The sequence below is a fragment of the Marmota monax genome, unplaced genomic scaffold, assembly GCF_021218885.2.
Source record: "Marmota monax isolate L192 unplaced genomic scaffold, Marmota_monax_Labrador192_F-V1.1 WCK01_AAM20220418_F8-fsc00156, whole genome shotgun sequence".
Taxonomy (NCBI): domain Eukaryota; kingdom Metazoa; phylum Chordata; class Mammalia; order Rodentia; family Sciuridae; genus Marmota; species Marmota monax.
Genome location: NW_026694013.1, coordinates 3183173 through 3204482, shown reverse-complemented (window position 1 = coordinate 3204482; position 21310 = coordinate 3183173). Strand labels below are relative to the sequence as shown.

General features: G+C 34.4%; 1 protein-coding gene across 1 annotated transcript in view; it reads right to left on the bottom strand.

Moving 5' to 3' along the window:
• The window catches only part of Myh15 (myosin heavy chain 15), a 161136-nt gene that overhangs the window by 73559 nt on the left and 66267 nt on the right, over positions 1–21310 (bottom strand). Inside the window, 3 exon segments of the mRNA XM_058585464.1 lie at positions 6469–6608; positions 6611–6641; positions 7680–8036. Coding sequence (XP_058441447.1) covers positions 6469–6608; positions 6611–6641; positions 7680–8036 — 528 coding nt within the window.

Here is a 21310-nt window from a genome sequence, read left to right as displayed (position 1 = left end):
AATTTTGGTCTTGTTTTGGTCCCATACCTTTTTTCTATGCCCTTATTTCTTCCTTGTGAAATGGAAATGTTTACTCTGTACCATTATATACTGAATATATGTAACTTTTAATTTTTACACATGCTTACATTTAGAGAGTTTGCCTTGAGTTTTGGAGATTCTGGACTTGGACTTTTGAGCAATGCTGCAACTGTAGAGACTATGAGGTCTCTTGGAAAAGGACAAAATGCATTTTGCATTATGAGATGTGCACGGATTTGGGGAACCAGGGAAGGAATGTTATGATTTGATGTGAAGTGTCTCCCAAAAGCTCATGTATGAGACAAGGCAAGAGAGTTTAAAGGTAAAATGATTCGGTTAGGAGAACTTTAATCAAAGCATTAATCCACTTGAATTGGCAACTGTAGGCAGTGGAAACAGGTGGAAAGGTAGGGTGTGATTGGAGGAGGTGCGTCACTTAGTATGTGCCTTAGGGTTTATATTTTGTCCCTGGTGAGCAGAGTGCACTCTCTGCTTCCTGATTGCCATGTTCTGAACTGCTTTCTTCCTGAACTGCTTTTCATCCAGTCCAGAGCTATGGAGTCAGCCAACTGTAAACCGAACCTCTGAAACTGTGAGCCAAATAAAATGTTTCGTCCTCTAATTGGTCTTGTCAGGTCTTTTAATCACAGTGATGAAAAAACTGATTAAGACAGAAACTAAAAGACATTCAAGAGAATACAGATAAACAATATAAAGAATGAAGAAAATAATTCAGCATATAAAGGAGAGATTTATCAAAGAAGTAGAAATCATAAAAAGGAAACAATAAGAAATCATTTGGTTGGGCTGGAGATGTGGCTCAAGAGGTAGGGCGCTTGCCTGGCATGCGTGGGGCACTGGATTTGATCCACAGAAAAATAAAAAATAAAGATGTTGTATCCACTAAAGCTAAAAAGTAAATATTAAAAAATTCTCTCTCTCTCTCTCTCTCTCTCTCTCTCTAAAAAAGAAATCACTTGACTAGAAACTTCAATAAATTAAATAAATAATACGCCCTACAGAGTTTCCATAACAGTCTACAATAAGCAGAAGAAAGAATTTTTGAATTGGCCTACTCAGTCCAAATAATAAAGAATGAAACTTAGGGGGCACAATTAAGCAAAAGAATATTTTCATTGTGAAAATTCTAAAAGGTGAGGAAAATCTACTTTATTAAATAATGGTTGAAAATTTCCAAAATCTTAAAGGAGATATGGACATCTAAATCTAAGAATCTTAAAGGAATCCAGCTCAATTCAAACAAACAAGATCTTCACCAAAGCATAATACGGTCAAAGTGTCAAAGTACAAAAATATAGAACCCTAAAAACAAGAGAAAAGCATCAAGTGACATATAAGGGAAATTCCATTAGACTTTTACCAGAAGAGAATTAGATGAAATATTGAGATACTAAAAGAAATACACCCTGCAGTCAAGAATACTATATCCATAAAAATCATCTTTCAAAAATGAATAAGAAGTAAAGTTTTACCCAGATAAGCAGATGCTGAAGGAATTTATCACCACTAGACCATCCCTGCAAAGAAATACTTAAGGCATCCTGTACTAGGAATGAAATGATAATAAGTACCACCATGAAAACACATGACTACACAAAACACACTAGAAGAACAAATACATGAATGAGAAAGAGATAATAAAACATTAATAGAAAACTATCAAATCAAAAAATACATAATAATGAAGGTATAAAGGAATAAATATATAGGACAAAAAGAATATCATTAACAAAATAAGAGGAAGTTTATACTATCAATAATAACCTGAAATGTAAATGGATTAAACTCACTAATGAAAACACAACCACTGGCTGAAGAGATTATAAAACCCAGAACTAACTATATTGTCAGCTTTTCATCTCTGTGACTAAAATACCTGATGTAAACAACTTGGAGGAAGAAAAATTTATTTTGGCTCATGGTTTCAGTTAATGGTCGCTGGCTCTGTTGTTCTGGGAAGCAGAACATCATCACATAAGGGTGTTGTGAAGAACTGCTCAGCTCATGATAGCAAGGAAGTAGAAAGAGAAAGAGAGAATGAGGAAGGAGCCAGGGACAAGGGCATGCATTCCCCCCAATGATCTATTTCTCCAACCAGGAAACACCTACCTACATTTTGCAATTCTCCTAGTAGTCCATTCAAATTATTAATCCACTAAGTGAATTAATCCACGAATGAAGTTAGAGACTTAATGATGTAAACACTTCACAAAAGCTCCAGCTTTGGATATTGTTGTACTGGGGACCAAGTCTTCAACATAAACTTTTATGACACACACCTGTAATCCCACCAACTCAGGAGACTGATGCAGAAGGATAGCAACTCTGGGGAACTCCAGACCCAAGCCATAACACCAACTACAAGAAATTCACTTCACGGACTAAAACTAAAAGATTGGAAAAAGATACATTACACAAATTGAAATCGAAAGCAAGCAGAAATAACCAACATATCAGTTAAGCGTAATTTAATTCAAAAACTATAAAGAGAGGCAAAGAAAATCATTATATATTGATAAAAGGATCAATTCAGCAAAAAGATAAAACAATTGTTAATATATATGTATTCAACTAGTGACCACTTAAATACAAAAGCAAATATTTCTAAAAGTAAAGGTACAGGTAGATCCTAAGAATAGTTGTATACTTCAACACCCCACTTTTATCAATAGACAGACTGTCCAGAATGAAAATCAACAAAGAAATATCTGCCCTGAGCCATATTTTAGAGCAAATAGAGCTAATAGAAATTTACAGAGTTTTCATCCAATCGTAGCACAGTGAATATTCTCTCATAAGCACATTGAACATTCTCCAGGACAGATCATCTGTTAGGCTACAGATCAAGTCTCAATAAATCAAAAATATCAAAATCATATCATGTACCTTCTTGGATTACAAAAGAATGAAACTACAACCAAAAAGAAGAAGAAAAATGGGAAGTCTACAAATGTATTAAATATCATACTCCTAAATTACTAGTGGATAATTTAAGAAATTAAAAGAGAAATCAAAAAATTCCAAGAAACAAGTGTAATTTACTACACAATATATCAAAATATGTAGGATACAATAAAATCAGCATTGACAAGAAAGTTTATAGTAATAAAGGCATACATTAAAAAATGATCTTAAATAAACAACATGAAACTGCTAAGAAATTGCTAAGAAAATCAAGACAAAACCAAATCCCAAATTATTAGAAGGAAAGAGAATAAAGAGAATAAGTAAATAAAATAATAAAAGATTAAATAAAAGTAATAAAAGATCAGTGAAATAAAAAAAAATTGAAAGGATTAAAAAATTGCCAAACCTTTAGCTAGACTAACCAAGAAAAAAAGAGAAGACTCAAATAAATAAAGTCAGAGATGAAAAGGAGATAGTATAACTGATACCACAAAAATTGAAAACATCATAATAAACTTCTCATAATTATACACTAACAAACTGGAAAACCTAGAAGAAATGGAAAAATTTATAAATATATACATAGCAAAATCAAATCAAGAAAACAATAGAAAATCTAAACAGATCAATAATGAGTAATCTAAAATTTCCCATCTAAAAAAGTCTAGAACCTGATGACTTTACTGTTGAATTCTACAAAACATTTAAAGAACTAATTCTAATCCTTCTTTAAATGTGTTTAAAAAATGAAGTATAAAGAACTCTGATAAACTCTCATCAAGGCCATCATCATTACTCCAATACCAAAACCAGATAAAGATACAACAAAACAAAAACTATAGATTCATACCCGGATCAACATATATGCAAAAATTCTCATAAAATACAAGCAAATTGAGTTCAGCAGTATGTCAAAATGATCATACACTATGATTAACTTGGATTTATCCCAGGGATGCAAGGATGATTCAACAATGCAAATCAATAAAAATGATACAACATATTAATAGAATGAAGGACAAAACACATATGATCATTTCAACAGATGCTGAAGAAGTATTTCATAAATTTCAACATTCTTTCATAATGTGTACAGAAGGAACATACCTTAAAATACTGAAGGCTATATATGAAAAACCCACAGCCAATATCATATTGAATTGAGGGCGGAGGGGTGGGGGCTGAAAGCACTTCCTATAAGATTGGGAACAAGACAATGATGTCACCTTTTCTCACTCCTATTTAATGTAGTTGGCAGCCTAAGCAAGAAGAATTAGGCAAGAGAAAGAAATAAATGGCATCCATGGTGGGAAGGTAGAATTACATTTCCTTGTATGTAAATGACATGGTTTTATACATAGTAAAACCTAAATACTTCATCAAAATGCTATTATTATAATGAATCTGTAAATTGTACAGGATGCAAAAATCAAACAAAAACAGTAGTATTTTTATAAACCAATAATGAGCTTTTCATAAAAAAAATTGAGAAATCAGTGCCATTCACACAATATCTACAGAAAAAATATTAGGAATAATTTTTTATTTGTTCTTATTAGTTATACATGACAGTAGGATGCATGTTGACACAACATACATATATGGGGTATAACCTCTCATTCTTCTGGTTGTACATAATGTAGTAAGAAGAAATTTAACCAAGGAATTAAAAGATCTCTATAATGGAAATTATAAGTCACTGAAGAAAACAAAGAGGAGAAAAAAAAAGGAGGCTATATCATGTTCACGGATCAGAACCAATTTTGTTAAAAATGACAGTACTAGCAAAATAATCTAAAGAGTCAAGTAATCTATAAATTCACATTTCCTCAAAGTGCAAATGACTTTCTTTACAGAAATAGAATAAAATATCCTAAACAAAAGACCCAGAATAGCCAAAGCAATTCTGTGCAAGGAAAAAAACAAAAAACAAAAAACAAAACACTGGAAGTATCATAATGCCGACTTCAAGACTTTCAACAAAACTATAGTAACCAAAATAGCATGGTATTAGCATAAAAACAGAAATATAAGCAAGTGGAACAGAATAGAGAAGCCAAATATTGATCCATGTTTATACAGCCAAAAGTCTTTTATAAAGGCACAAGGAACACATAGTAAATATTGTCTCTTCAGTAAATGATGCTGGAAAAATTGGATATATATATTGCAAAGAATAAAAGTAGATCCTCTCACTGTACACAAAACTCCAAGTATATCAAAATCTAAAATGTTAAACCAGAAGTTATGAAATTAATACAACAAAAGTTAGGAGGAAGAATTTTAAGATACTGGTATAGGCAATTAATTTTTGGATAGGACCCAAAGGCACAGGCAACAAAATTAAAAATATACAATTAGAATCAGATCAAACTAAAAAGCTCCTGCACAGCAGTGGAAACAATGAACAGAATTAAGAGATAACCTAAAGAATGGCATAGCGTATTTTGAAACTATTCATCTGACAAGGAATGAAATCTAGAATATCTAGATTTTAGGAACTCAAGTAGCTGAACACCAAACAACAAATAATTCAGATAAAAATCTGGCTAAAGAACTTAGTAGACACTTCTCAAAAGAAGATATACAAATGGTCAACAAATATATGAGAAAATGATCAATTGCAAATGGAAATCAAAATAACAATGAGCTAACATCTCATCCCAGTTAGAATGACTATCAGTGAAAAGACAAATAACAACAAATGCTGCCTAGGATATGGAGAAAGGTGAATTCTTATACACTTAGCATAAATTAGCAAAGCTATTATAGAAAGCAAAAGGAGATTCCTCAAAAAACTAGATATAGCATATGAATAAGCAATTTCACTACTGGATATATATCCAAAGAGATGAAATCATTATACCAGAAAGACACTTGCACTCTCATAGTTATTGCAGCACTATTAACAATAGCTAAAATATGGAATCAACCTTCTTTAGTGAACAAGCTGATAAAGAAAATGTGATATATATATATATATATATATATATATATATATATATATATATATATATATACAAAGGAATATTATTCACCCATAGAAAGATAGAAAGAATGAAATCTTGTCATCTGCAGCAACGTATTTGGAATTGGGGTCATTAGATTAAGTAAAATAAGCCAAACACAGAAAAATAAATATGCCTTGTTATTACTGATTTGTGGAAAGTGCAGTGGAGAGAGGATACAGAAATAAGTTCAATAAGGGGTAAAAAAACAGAGTGGAGGAATTACTTCTGACTTTTCTATAGAACAGTAGGACAATTTTTGGTTAAAAAAATCTATGATATATTTTTAAATTACTATAAGAGCACAAAATTCCAAACATAAAAATGACTCATGTTTGAAGAGATGCAAATATCATTACCCTGATTTGAATATTATACATTGTACACACGAACTGAATTACCACAATGTACTTCATAAAGATGTACAAATATTATGTCTCCATGATTTTTTTTAATTGGAGGTAAGTGTGAACATACAGATTGCTAACTAGTTCCATCCATTGCTACTTACCTCATCAACGTGCTGCCCCAGGTTCAGGATTGATTTGCTCAAGTTGCTCTGTTTCTCCTCTGTGTGCACACACTCCTGGGTCTGCTAAGGAGCTTTCCGCATGGACTTGGTTGCTCAGTTAAGTTTGCTGATTTCCTTCTCAGAGATTCTACCTCCTCAGGCAAGCTCTTGACCTGTGGGAAGAAGACAGAGATCTTCATTAGAGCCACCACTGGAAGCATGAGCATGACACCAAGGGTCTTCCCTTTTGTGGTCCAAAACCCTCATGAGGTATCCAATGTCATCGAGAGCTACATTTAACCAAATTCCTGATACAGTCTTTAAAACTGTTTTCTTCCACAAAGAAAAAATAAACATATATGTATACATATATGTGTATGTAATCTGGCATGGAAAAATGTATTCTGGTCAGTTACCAATATGGCTTGATGGACAGATCATTGTCAGAGCCTTGTATTACTGGATGATAACAACTCCAGTAAAGGTAATTGTGCTTTCCTTTGAGGATTCAGGGGACATGTACTAATTGCCCCAGAGTCCCAAGGGAGGGACAGATAAAGAAGGGTTCCAGCAGATTACACATGCAAAAGTGGAAGCTAGCTTTATCAGGCCCTGGTGCTTTTTATATGGAAGGGAATTGATAAACACAAGAACTGATATTTAATTATTTGCCAAAATTACAGAGTCATTTTGAAGATTAGCTGTTTGTCAAAAGTTTTATAAAGACTCCTCACTAATCTCAATCCACAAATAGATACAGAAATCAAAACTCACAAGTAAAGAAAATACCAGAATTCTCCCTGAACTGGAATTAAAGTGATGGCTGCAAGGTGAAAATCCATATCATTGGCAGAAATTGGTTTTCAAACACATCCCAAATTACCTTTTTGCAAATGTCATCATGCTCTTTCTCCTTCCAAAAAAATAGATTTAGGGACCCCATGAAACCATTTGGTTCTTTCCATTAGATTTCAGATGACATTAGACTAAAGCAAATGATAATATTTCATTTGGTGGATTAAGTGAGGCTCCCTAAATTCAAATTGGGAAATCACAGTTTATCAGACCCTTTATTTTATGCCAGTTCAGACTCTCAGTGCTATGAAGTTGCAGGCCATTATGTTAAGTAAACAGCACACTGTGGGTACTGAAGCCTGGTCTGGGAGTGGAATCCAGGCATTTCGGCCTTCCTAATATTACAGAAAACGCACCTGATTCTCTGAAGCATGCTTCTACTTTTCTGACTTCGCTAATATTGTTTCCAGGTCATCGATTTCTTTCTTCAACTCAGAACATTCATCTTCGAGTTTCCGCCCCCTGGCAGTCAGTGCAGAATTTATCTCCTCTTCTTCCTCCACCCACTCAGACAGCTCCTCAACTCTGGCCTCCAGCTCGATCTGTGATTTAATCAGGGACTCGCACTTCTCTTCAACATTTGCTAGGGTCTCTCCTTCTTCCATGAGAAGAAAATTGTTGCCAACAGCTGGAAGTAATTTATCAGTTAGGCGAAAATGCTGCTTAACACATAGCAAAGAGATAATTGCCTGCCCTCTGCCCAGCACCCTCACCTACCTTTCCTAGGCAGCTGAAATAATATTCCCAGGTCCCTGATCCTGTTGTTGAGAAGTGGAGCAGCTGCTTGTGTTTGGAGGAGCTTTCCATCTTTCAGGCCTATTCAGTAGATTAGATGACCTCTTCTAAAGCACTTAATAGAATCCCCTGGCCTAAGGAGTTTGCATGCCTGCAATGATCAGTGATGTGCAGCTTAAATCACACCTTCTGGAAGCAACAATGTGGGCACTTAGCTTGAAGTTGATACCTGCTCTTTTAATAAAGCTGTGTTTCCTCAGCCAATAAACTATTTATAATATTATTATAAGGGCCCAGATGCACTTGTTTAATGTATATGGATTTCTAACAAACTGAGCAGAGCTGAGTATGTTTTATACACAGGCTGAATTTAGAATTCATAGTTATTTACAAGTCACTAACTGGATATTACTATTGTTTCTAACTATATTTTTGCCTCAAAGATTCTGTGAGCATTAATTCTATGAGTTCTACACTTAGAGCGTAAAATAGTTTGTTTTACAAGCACTTCCTCCAAATCTCAAGGTGACAAGGTGACCTATTGTTTCTGTGTTATGGATCAAAAAAAAAAAAAAAAAAACAAACAACCCCAAAAAAACCGTAGAGTCTTTTTGCTATAGAGTATCTTTCATAACTTTGATCTCCTCTAATTTGTCTTCTTTAGAGGCTAAATAAAACCTCTTGCTTACAAGTTCTTACAGGTGTGTTATGAATAAGTTCTCATTGCAAAGTGACTTCACAAGCCTCTTCATCTTCCACCTCTCTCTCATCCATCCTCCACAACATGCCAGTGGGACAATTTCTTAACTCTTCCTTTGCTTGCATAAGGTGTTTCAACCAATTAGATCAAGAGCTGAAAAATGTAAAAATCTGGATTATCTGCCTCTGCACAACTCTTGGATAGAGAATGTCTACCTGTCCAAGAAACAGGATCACAGGGCACAGAGAGGAATAAAATGGTAAATTTCCAACTTCACTGAAGATCCATAAGAGAGGGACCAAATGAAAAAGAAATATCAAGTTACAAAGAAGAGTCCATGCAAATCAAAGAGGCTTCTAATGTTTGGGAAATAACAGGGACATCTGATTTCAGTTCACTGGGGATTGACATGCAAATGGCACTTCACTGCATTTCAGTCAATACATTACAGGAACTGTCACCATCACCAAAAAAAAAGAGAGGACAGTCTAATAAACACCATTGATCCCTTTGTTAAACAATGGTGGAGTTTTGGGGGTCAGCTGAGCAATGGTGTGTCCCATCTTTTCCCCAATGGAAGTTATTCTCAAATAATTTTAATGTTAATTGGAATGGATTCACCCAGTTCTGCTGACATTTTGAGTAAATAAATAATTTTAAAAGGATCTCTGACTTGTTGATCTGAGGGTTAGACATGCCCTTCAAACTAAATTTTAAAATATTTCATAGTTTTGTTAACTTTTTACTCAGTTACAATTTAAACTCACCCTAGTCTTTGTACATTTGCTCTAGAAACTTGCTTCCATGTATTTCTGTGATCCCCAAAATGATCTTTAACAAGTATTCCAAGCCTTTGTACACCATGCCTCTATACGCATTGGATCCATTTCTTCCTTTCACATCACCTTGGATAGCACAGGCTATTCTCCATCAATAGGAGGAATGAAGGGACCCAGGAGTCTGGGTTTCATCCAAAGCTATCTCTCTAATAAGCCAAAATGTGTTATAAATTGTGATTATTATGTTATGAATTTTAAGTAGGTTTTCAATGGAATTCAGGACTTTATTTTTAACAAAGGTGAATATTTATTTTGTATAAAAATAGAAATCGCAATAAAATACGAATGTTATACTAATACCCTAATTTGTATTTTTAATAAGCATCTCAAGTGATGCTAGAGTTCTAGAATTGCTGTTTTGCTAAATATTTATCAAAAATGTTGGTTTCAGTGTACAGTTTTATGTGAAATGTGGAGTGCTGGAATACAGTAATATCTCCAAATAAAAGGATAACTTGGATCACTCTAAAAATACATTTTCTGGTTTTAGTTTTTTCTGTTTCCAGTAAGTTTATAACACAGGAAAAAGTGTTCAAATGATGGTATTTGAGATTTTTTTTAAAAAACTTATCAGTGTGCCGAGTGGGCAGAAAATGTAATAAAGGTGAATAAAATTTTATCCTTACTGTTTTGGAGTTTAGAGTATTCCAGGTGGCTAGGGAGAAGAAATGTGAAGGGGAGTAATACCGCACAGGCATCAAGTGGAGAGAGGGGCTCAATGCTAAGACCAAGAGTTGGAATCTAAAATATATATATGGCAGGACCTGAAGGTGTCCCATGGAAAGCAGTATGATTTTTTTTTTCTTTAAGACAATGGATCTTAACCCTGACCAGATAACAGAATTGCCCATACAGATCCTTGAAACCACAAAGGATCTGCTTAATTACAATATCTTAGACTAGGATTAAGCATCTTTTTATTTTTTCAAACTTCATGGTGAATTTGATGCAATGATAAAAAATTGACAACTGATGGTTTAAGAGGACTCATTTTTAATGGTAATTCAGATTTAGGAAGACAAGAATTAGGAATAACTGGAAGCACATTGCAATAGTCCTGAAGATTTCAGTCAAGCCTTTCTCAGAAACAGCAAAAATCTTGGCTGCTGCTTTGCAATTAGATCATGGTCTACACACAAATTTAAATTGGACTCAGAACTCTCTGGCCTCTTGAAAGATTACGGTCTTCAATGAGCAGACATTGAAGTGATGAGTTTTTATAAACAGTAAGAGTTGCTAAACTGTCATAATCATGGTAAGTATAAAGAGAAAACTTGTAGCAGATGTATGAAAGAAAGAAACTGCAAGAGAGGAAAAAAGAAACAAAGGAGTAACAAAATGTCAGAAAACAACAAATAAACCTGCAGCAGTAAGTCCTCACCTACCAATAGTTACTTTAAATATAAAAGGATTAAATCTCCAATTAGGACACAGAATGAATTAATTTTTTAAAATGACAGAACCATTTACAAGAAACTCACTTCACCTCTAAGGACACACAGACCAAAAGTAAAGGACTGGAAAAAAATATTCTACACAAATGACAACTATAAAATCAACAAATATTTAGCTAGATGAAGAAACAGAAGACTCAAGTAAGTAAAAGCATAAATGAAAGAGGAAAATCACAACCAGTTTCTCCAAAAACCAAAGGAGGGTAAGAGACTACTATAAACACTTATGAGCCCTAATCTAGATATCCTAGAAGAAATGGATAAATTCCTAGAATCATATAGTCTATCAGAATGGAATGAAAAAGAAATAGAAAATCTAAACACACCAATAATAGTGTAGGGATATTACATCAGTCATCAAAAATATACCAACAAAGGAAATAGAATTTATTTTTCAGAAACAGAAAAAGGTGGCCCTAAAATTCATATTGGACAACCAAAGGTCCTGAATAGCCAAATAATTCTTGAGCAAAACACACAAAGCTGGAGGAATCATATTACCTGAATTCAAAACATACTACAAAGCTCTAGTAATTAAAACATGGTACGGCCACTAAAATAGACATTTGGACAAAAGTAATAGAATAGAGAGCCCAGAAATAAATCTAAACATTTATGGTCAACTGATATTCAACAAAAATGACAAGACACACAATATGGAAAGGAAACTATCTTTAGTAAGTGGTGTGGTAGTTAGCTATCCCCATGATGAGATATAAGTAGACCCTTTTTTCATACCATGGGCAAATATTATTTTAAAAATGATTTAAAGACTTCAAACTATAAAACTATTAGAAGAAAACTTATAGACAAACTCCTTGACATTGGTCTGGCAATGATCCCCAAACACAAGCAACACAAGTAGACAAATAGGATTGCATTGAACTAAAAAGCTCAAGAACAGCAAAGGAAACAATCAACAAAGAGACAACCTATGAAATGGGAGAATATATTTACAGACTATGTATCTGATAAGAGATTAATATCCAAAATATATAAAGAACTCAAACAACTCAATAGTATGAAAATAAATAACCTCATTAAAAATGAGCAAAAACTCGGATAGATATTTCTTAGAGATGACACACAAATGACCAACAGGTGCATAAAAAATATTCTACATCATTAATCATCAGGGAAAGGCAAATTAAAACCATAATGAAATATCAACTCACACCTATTAGGATGGCTATTACCAAAAAGACAAAAGCTAGGTGTTGAATAATGTGTGTGGAAAAGATAACCCTTAAACATCATTGGTAGGAAGATAACTAGTATTACCATTATGAAAAACAGTATGGAGTTTCTCAAAAAATTAAAAATAGAACAACTGCATGATCCAGTTTATCCCATGTCTATGTATTTTGCCAAAGGAAATGAAATAATGATTTCAAAGAGATACTTTTCCCATGTCCACTGAAGTTTTTCAGCCAAGAAATGGAATCAACCTAATTGAACACCAGTAGATGAATGAATTTAGAAACTGCAGTATGTATGCAATAGAATATTATTCTGCCTTGAAAAATAAGGAAATTCATTCATTTGCAAAAAGGTGAATCCAGAGGACATTACACTACATGAAAATAATCTAGGGACAGAAAGAAAAAACATTGTAAGATTTCACTTAGTTATGAGATATCAAAGAGTCAAACTAACAGAATCATAGGTAAAATGGTAATTGCTATGAGACATGGAGTGGGGGAAATTGGGGAGATGTTGATCAAAGGGAATTCAGTTCCAGTTAAGCAGGATGCATAAATTCTGGAGATCAAATACACAGTATGGTGACAATAGTTGCCAACCTTGTACTATATTCTAGAAACTTGCTCATACAGTAAATCTCATACTCACCATAAACACATACAAAATATAACTATGAAAATGTTAATTAGCTTAATTGTGGTAACCACTGTGTATACATTGTCAAAGCACCAGATTATCTAACATAAATATGTGTAGTTTTTATGTTAATAAAACCTCAACAACTCTGGAAAAATTAAAAAGAATACACCCAAAGCAAGCAGAAGGAAGAAAGGAATAAAGAAGAGATCCGAAATTAATGAACCAGAAAACAAAGAGTAAAAGTTGGAAAAGGGGGTTTTATTAAATAGACCAAGTAAATGAATGATCCTATGATAAGAACAGGAGAGAAGATACAAGTGTAGAATGAGAGTCAAGGAATAATTGGGGTTATGTTCCAGCAACATAATTATAAACACAGTCAAGATTTAAAAATCACGCTAATTGGGCATGGTGATATACACTTGTAATCCTAGGTTCTTGGAAGGCTGAGGCAGGAGGATCACAAGTTCAAGGACAGCCTGGGCAACTGAGCAAGACCCTTCCTCAAAATAAAAATTTTAAAAAGGAGCTAGGGATATAGCTTAGTGATAGAGTGATTTTCTAGCACAAGACCCTGGATTCAATTCTCAGCACCACAACTTAGTTAATTAAAATCCTTATCTATAAAATTGAAAAAGGTACAAAAATTTAAAATTCCTTTTTTTAAAAAAGAAATATATCTAAAATGACTCAAGAAGGATCAAAGTCCCAAAAGATCTATAATAATAAATTAACACAAAATAATAAAAAACAAAAGGATTACCAGATCCAGCTAGTTTTATAAGCAAATTCCACCAATATTCAAGGATCAAATGTCTCATATTATGAAAAGAGAATATTCAACAATTCTTAATGTTTTGTTCTTATTTTTCAGTATTAGGGATTGAACCCAGGGGTAGTCTACCACTGAGCTACCCGTTTTTTATTTTGAGATGGGGTCTCACCTAAATTGGTTAGAACTGGCCTGAAACTTTCCGTTGCTTTGCATCAGCTTCCCAGGTCATTGGGACTATCGACATATGCCACCATACCTGGTTCTTTAATTCTTTTCTGAGGATAACCTTGAACAGATGATAGAGCAGAGGAAAAGAAAATTACAGGTCAATCTTATTCATGAATGTTACCATGAAATTTTGCAATCAAACCCATCACTGTGAAGCAAACTGTGTTCAATCTTTTAAAAAGTATTTTAATATAATGCAATATACTTACAGATTAATTTAGAAAAATTGTCTTACTGTTTCAATGGAACCAGATACAGGATTTCATCATTTTCCTGATAAAAAAAAAATTGTTCAAAAGAAAATGGAAGGAATGCTCTCCATACAATAAATCACTTTTACCAGAAACAATGGAAAGTATCATTCTTTAATTGATACTTTCCCAATATCAGAAATACAACAAGCGTTAGTCAATGTTTTTAAATCTTGAAATACCACAAGTTGATATGACTATGAGGCCATGGGACTCTCCTACACTGTTGCTGTAGAGAAACTGGAAAGCATTTTGTAAATGAAATTCCATGTAACCTAACACTTACTAAGCATTGCCACAAGAATTGTCACTCTAAGTGTGTGCCTAATTTCAGCTGCTGTCCATAAACTGTTATCATAGAATGGATCATTTGAGTAATGCCACTCTTAAGAAACTCTAGCAAATGTGCCAGGGGAAGCAATTATGTTATTGGAAGAAAAATGTTATTGGAGAATTCTTTAAAATAGCAAAAAATTGGAAATTTACTTTAGTTGGACAAATAGTGTTATATTCATGCAATGGAATACATCAATTAAAACCAGTAATCTTGTCATAGATTTACCAACACTTCTATATTTGTAATATTAGTACTGAGTATAAAAGATAAACTTCTGGATCAACTAAACAGAATATTGTTATGTGAAGAGTAAATCATGTTAGATTGTGCCATTTTTAAGGGTGTCTACATTTCTAATAAAGGTAGAGAATATATTTTATATGACTTATACATGAAACATGGAATGAGATAAAAGAAATTCAAGGCCTGGGGAGGGAGGAATAGGACTTAGACAAAGGAAAACTGTGTCTGATAGGATTTTTTTAAAAAATAAAGCTGGCTCTCTGGACCACTAGCAAGAAATTAATTATGAAAGACTATCTAGTCTTCCATTGTTCCAAGTCAGAGCAGGCAAAAAAAAAAAATCAGATATTAGATATTAGATCAAATATCAGATATTAAATAATAATAATTTTTTTTGTCAGCAATTAGAGGGGGTAACAAAATAGAGCTTCCATGACTTATAATGAACAGGTCATAATGGCCTCACTTAGAAATAAGGAAGTGAACCACAAAGAAATTAAGAGTTATACCCAAGTTTATGCAACCAGTCCTAGAAGCTATGTTCACAGGATCCCCAAACTCCCATACCACACTGAACACTATCTGAAAGTCACAGAAAACCCTTAAAATGTTGCCTCATTAATATCTTTGACATCCATGCAATAATATTTATTTCTTTAGGCAAACTGAGATTAACAAATTGTCAATTGAACAAGTTTCACTAAGAACCTGTAGACGTCTCTCCAAAATATAAATTATGTTAAGAAAAAGGTGACTACAACCACAGCAGAATCCCTTGCTTACAGTCTCTGGAGATTTTTTTAGCTTGCTTTCCATAATTCTATTAGAGAATAGACAAAACCTACATGGAAATGTCCAAAGGTAGTGATAAATGCCTCTACTGAACCTGCCTGAGACAAAAACTTGTGATTACATGTCACCAAAAGCCATATTTTCTGACCTAGGGGAAGCAATAAAGTGGTCATAACACCTCCCCACTCTGAAGCCACCTTCCCTGCAGAGTTGGCGGTGGGGTAGGTATGCAGGCCTGTGCAGGTCTGCTTCTGTTATAAATTGTGAGACACACCACCTGCAGAGGTCTACACTTCTAGACCATAAACAATTCCTCCCAATGGGAAAGCTAGAAGCAATGGAGGTAATATCTGAATTACACTCATACTTGGTTAGATAAGGCAATAAAGTCCATCACACTGTCTTTTTGGTATGCTATGATTTAAAAACGTTTTAGACTCAGCCTAATCAGAGGAAGCATCTCTTTACCACAACCCTGAGATAGAGTCACATTGATAGAGGAACTAATTAGATCAAGGCACAAATTATGCAGCAGTAGGGATTCAGAGTAGAGATATAAGTAATATAATACCTTTCTTCTAGAATCTTCTGGAATATGAATCACATATTTTTTAGTATGTTTGACTTGGAACAATGGAAGACTAGATAGTCTTTCATGATTAGTTTCTTGCCAGAGAGCCAGATTTAAAAAAAAAAAAAAAAACACCTAAAAAATATCAGATATTAGTTTCATTCATCAGAGATGTTCAGCAAATATGTGTTGAATGACTATAAACAATCAAAGTATTCTTCAGGACAACCTTATCCGTCCTGTGTCTTCTTGCATTGTTTTTAATGTATAAAATATACACCCTAGAAAGTTTTGGTTTCTAAGTCTTTGCGAAGAATATTTACTTAATCTGTGGTTATGTTATTTGCTTAATAATTAATACCATCCTTCCTCTTATTAATAATAGAGCACCTGGTTTAAGGTCCCAGATGGGTGCAGGCATAAAGTGCTTTAAAGTGCCAGAAGGCGTCCATAAGCTTTTTCCATACAATCTCTGTAGGATATTCTTATTTGTTTTCAAATAACTTCTTTAAAAATGTAAACACACTTTTAGCTAGTGGAACATATTTTAAAAATAGGCCATGATATGGGCCTGGGGCCCTATTGACCCCTCTTCTGGAAGAAGGCACATTTGTCCCATGTGTCAATGATTCAATATGATATTTTTTCAAGAGTAATTAATAACAATCCAGGTAAAGCAAGTTGCCAGAAGCACAAATTTTTGGGAAGCACTCACTTAGAGTACCTCCTTAAAGGTACCTTACACAAACCTGTGAGTGCCCCCTTAAAATATACACAATTTTAAGAGTCAGTGCCCCTTTAAATATGTGCCTTAGGAGCCTCAATTGCCTCATGTGAATTTTGACCCATATGAGTGCTATATAGCAAAAATAACTGGACACACCAGGAAGTGAGGTACTGTTAACAAAAATCAGTGAAAATAACAGACTGATTTCCAAGTACTCAAAACCTAAGAGTCAAGTAACATTTCATAAACATATCCTACAGAGTTCTTTTTCTCTGGGTTCTACACTGGATCCTCCTAATCTCCTCCAAATAATTTGGTCCTTATATGGATGCCATTAGGAGCAACCTCATGTTGACTACCAGATAAGACCAATCAGTGGATTCCCAAAATACCTAGGTCTCTTAGATGTAGTAGAATTTAGAGAATCACATTTAAGTCAGACAGTTTGGGTTATTTATTCATTTATTGAATGGTTGGTTGGTATTAAAGTTGTTAAATTATTGTAAAAATCATTCAGATAGCTTAAAAAATGTATTCCTTAAAAGAGCACACAGTAGACAAATCAGTTCACACAGACAAGCAGTTATCTCCAGGAAGCTTTGATTTGTGTACAGCTTTCTAGCACTGTTAAGATTGATTCAGTATTTTATATCTCAGCCAAATTTGCTTCTATGATTAATTATAAAAATGTAAATGTAGTCAAGACTGAGATTTAAGTAGCATTGAATTTCAACAGCACTGAAACCTCCACTTTGAACTGAGCTCTATTTGTGTTATTTTTGGTCATAAGAGCTAAAGAATACCTCATATTATAATTTAGTGTTCATGGATATTTTAGGAGACACACTCTTTCCTCCTACTCTTCTCCAAATGCTTTCTTTGCAATTTCCTGGTTACCTTAGTGACTCCAAGTTGGTACTGGGTGTGCCTATCTCCAAGGAGCCAAAAAGGTCTTCAGTTGCTTTCCTGCTGCTCTCAGACTTGCTCTTTGGAAAGGTCATTGGGTTTCAGAATGCACTACTTAATTTAAAATGGGGTCGGAGGGATTATGTGATTCAAGAGAAGATTAATCTGGACAAGTGGGGAGAAAGGAAATACAGGTATCTATTTCTACTACTAATATTGCAATTTTCACAAAATTTTTGGTAACAATAATGAAGAAAAAAGAAGTAGTCTCTTCCGTTGGTATAATAGTTTTGTATTTTTTTTTTCCTTTTTGTTTTAACTAAAAGGCACTGTGAGCACCATCAGATGTATTATTTGTACATAACAGTTGGGTTCATTTTGACATAATCAAACACACATGGAATTTCATTTACCATGTATCAGTTCCCTGTTCCCCTCCTTTCCTTCCCCTTCTGCCTCCTGCTATTTATCTTCCTCTTCTCTACTGGTGTACCTTCAACTTATGTATTTTCAGCTGGCACTTTATAGATACACATGCACATAGTGCAATTTTGTCAAGTTCATTAGGCCATTTCCTTCTCTTTCCTATCCATCCTCTTCATCCTCCTTCTTCTGCACCTTCCCTCTATCTTTTTTTTATATCAATAGCTCCCTTTCCCCCTGTTTGCTCTAACTTCTGCACATGAAAGAAAACATTCAACACTTTTTACAGTGCTTTAGTGATGAATCTCATTTGTTTGTCTGCTCAATTATGGAGACGTATTGGAAGGAGAAATAAAAATGGAAGCAAGAATAAGTATCTCTATCAGGTAGGTAGATACAGAACTGAATGCAGAGATATTAAGTATCTTTTCCAAGATTCTTTTACTCTATTGGTGAGATGGGGGAGAATGCGATATATGCTTGATTCTGAGACTGGTACACTTCTCTCTACTACACTTTGTGAAGATTGGCTTCATGATTATAATCATTACTTCCACTTTTAGAATTTGGGAAATGGAAGGCAAAGATTCACCTCCTACCATGCAACCTGCTGGCTTCCTTCCATTCACAGGCTTGCTAGGAGAGCATCCTCCTGCTCAGATACCAGCTACTATTGATTATGCACAACATTTCAGAGATTCATTTTAAGTTCCTGGTTTTTCTTCTATACATAATTCTTCTCAATGTGGGCCTATTATCTGTTAATAGAGATTTAAGGATATTACAGCTTCATAGATGTTGAATTTAAAGAGAAATAAAAATGGAACTCTGTCATATATCTCACCGACACCAAAACTCACCAATTTGTAGTCTGGAGGACATCCACCAAACACACACTGTGTGCCTAAACAGAGAGGAAAACAGAATGGACAGCCTCATATTTCTGGGATCCTAGAAAAAAATGTTTCCCTTTGTTTAAAATCACCACATAGCAGTCAGTTTGGAAAACCTTATGGTACATCTTACTCCCTTCCATGATATCATTATGGCACAGCTGCTGAAGAACGCAAAAACTGGTCCATTGCACCTTTAGAACAGGGTCACACTGGGTCAGTGCCTAATAATGACTATCCCAGATTTTGTCCTAATTCCTGCATCTTGGAATAAAAAATCTGAATTTGGTGTGCAAAGGTCATAGGCATTAACTGACTCCCAGCCTGATGGTGCTCACAGTGCCCATCTCTTATGGAAGAGTCTCTAAATGTTTTATCTGAAATTCCATTAATATGGAACAAGCCTCTGAGTTCACAGATCAGATTTTAAGCAAATACTCCTTGATGATGAAGAAAAAAGGACATTATTTTGCTAGAATCCAAATGGCTGGTATCTTATCCATTTGTTAATCACAAAACAGCTAGAAATGACAACAAGACCACAAAAGTGCACTGCCATCTCCAGGTAGGAGGGACGACAAAATGGGGGAATAGGCACAAACTCAAAATTCTGTTTATAATTTACTGAGAAAGGACTTGGCCACATCCTGATCTTCATTGTTCTCTTATTACGTTGACTAAATTTTATTCTACAGTCTAAGCATCCTCCTATCGACCTCTTTGTCCATCAAAAGCAGCTCTGTTACAACAATCAGCTGAAATCTCTGATAGAAGCCTTTGAAAAACTTTTCACCAGTTCTCCTGGGAGAATCCAAGGGGTAATCCTAACAAAATATGCTGTGACTCTGCCTATGTCTAGGATCACAGAAATAAACTATCTACCTGTACCCCAATCCCTGTCAGGGACAGAAACAGATGATCTATAACAAGGAGAATGTAGAGTTCTCAGATACCTCGAGATCAAACAACATCTGTTCCCCTTTAAGTACATATGAATTGTTTTGATTAGATCATGAAGCTTTTCTTGAAAACCTATTGAAATCAAAGCTGCCTGGATGGAAGACAACTCTAATAGGTAACAGAATTGCTCCAAATAGAGGCCTCTAATTAGTTTCCTTGCTAGATGGAAGCAGTGTCCTTAGATGCATTCAGAAACCCAGCTGATAAGAAACAATGAGGCAAAAACATAAAGCCCTGAATGAACATGAAGTGTTTGCATTGCAAAACTACGGCATCATTGTTTGGCATCACACTTTCCCAAAATAGGACACAGACTGTCAAAACTGGGGTCTTAATTACAGTAGGTTAATAAAAAAACGCAAGCTACTACAGAACCTCAGAAACCAGAATTAGAAACATCTGGCCACATATTCCAAGGGTGGTTAGTGCCCTGAAGACACAGGTGCTCATCAGATATGCTTGTTTGAGGCTGGGAGCTCCAACCATAGCTCCACAGGGGACTAGAATTCCAAATAGAGGATAGCAATCTTCAAATCCACTATTTAAAGAAGACAATCTGTGTTAATAGCATAAAAAAATTGTTTTGCAAATAAAAACACTTTCAGAATTTGCCACTATGGCCCAGCCCATTATCCCCCTACCACCGATTCACTTGTCAGAAGCACATAACTAAGAAATGGATACCATTAGACAGAGAAGGTGTTCCTATTGGGAAGAAAGATTAGAGGGAGCTTTTCACAATTAAAGATGGATTTGCAAACTATCTTTATCGTCAATTTAGATAATTCAGACAAAGTAATATCCTTTATTCTGAAATATCTACCCTAATCCCCCAATTGATTACTCAATCCCTTTTTTACTACAATTTGCCCTCCTAGAAATTAGAATAGGAGCACACTTACATTTTAACACAAAATTCAAGTTGAAATAGAAGTAGCAATACCAAGCACTGATATTTCTGAATACAGCTAGCTTTGTGAAAACCTTTCAACATGTCCACTTGAATCTCAATTCAAAGTCAGCCATGAAGAGGTTCCAAAGACCTTACTTTTAACTTGCTTTCATTTTTCTATCTAAAAATCTGTCCTTATGAAAAATGGGCCAGTAAATGATTCTTAAAAATACATTCATCAAAGCTGAAATGAAATGGGTTTCCTAGTATAGATTACAAAATATCTAACTCTGACCTGGCATTCTGTTCACTGGGGATTTATGCATCTCACAAAATTAAGCACTATTGACTTCAGATTAGTCACCAATATATTTCACGTTTCCTAAAATGGAGACCATAATAAATACAAAATCACTTTT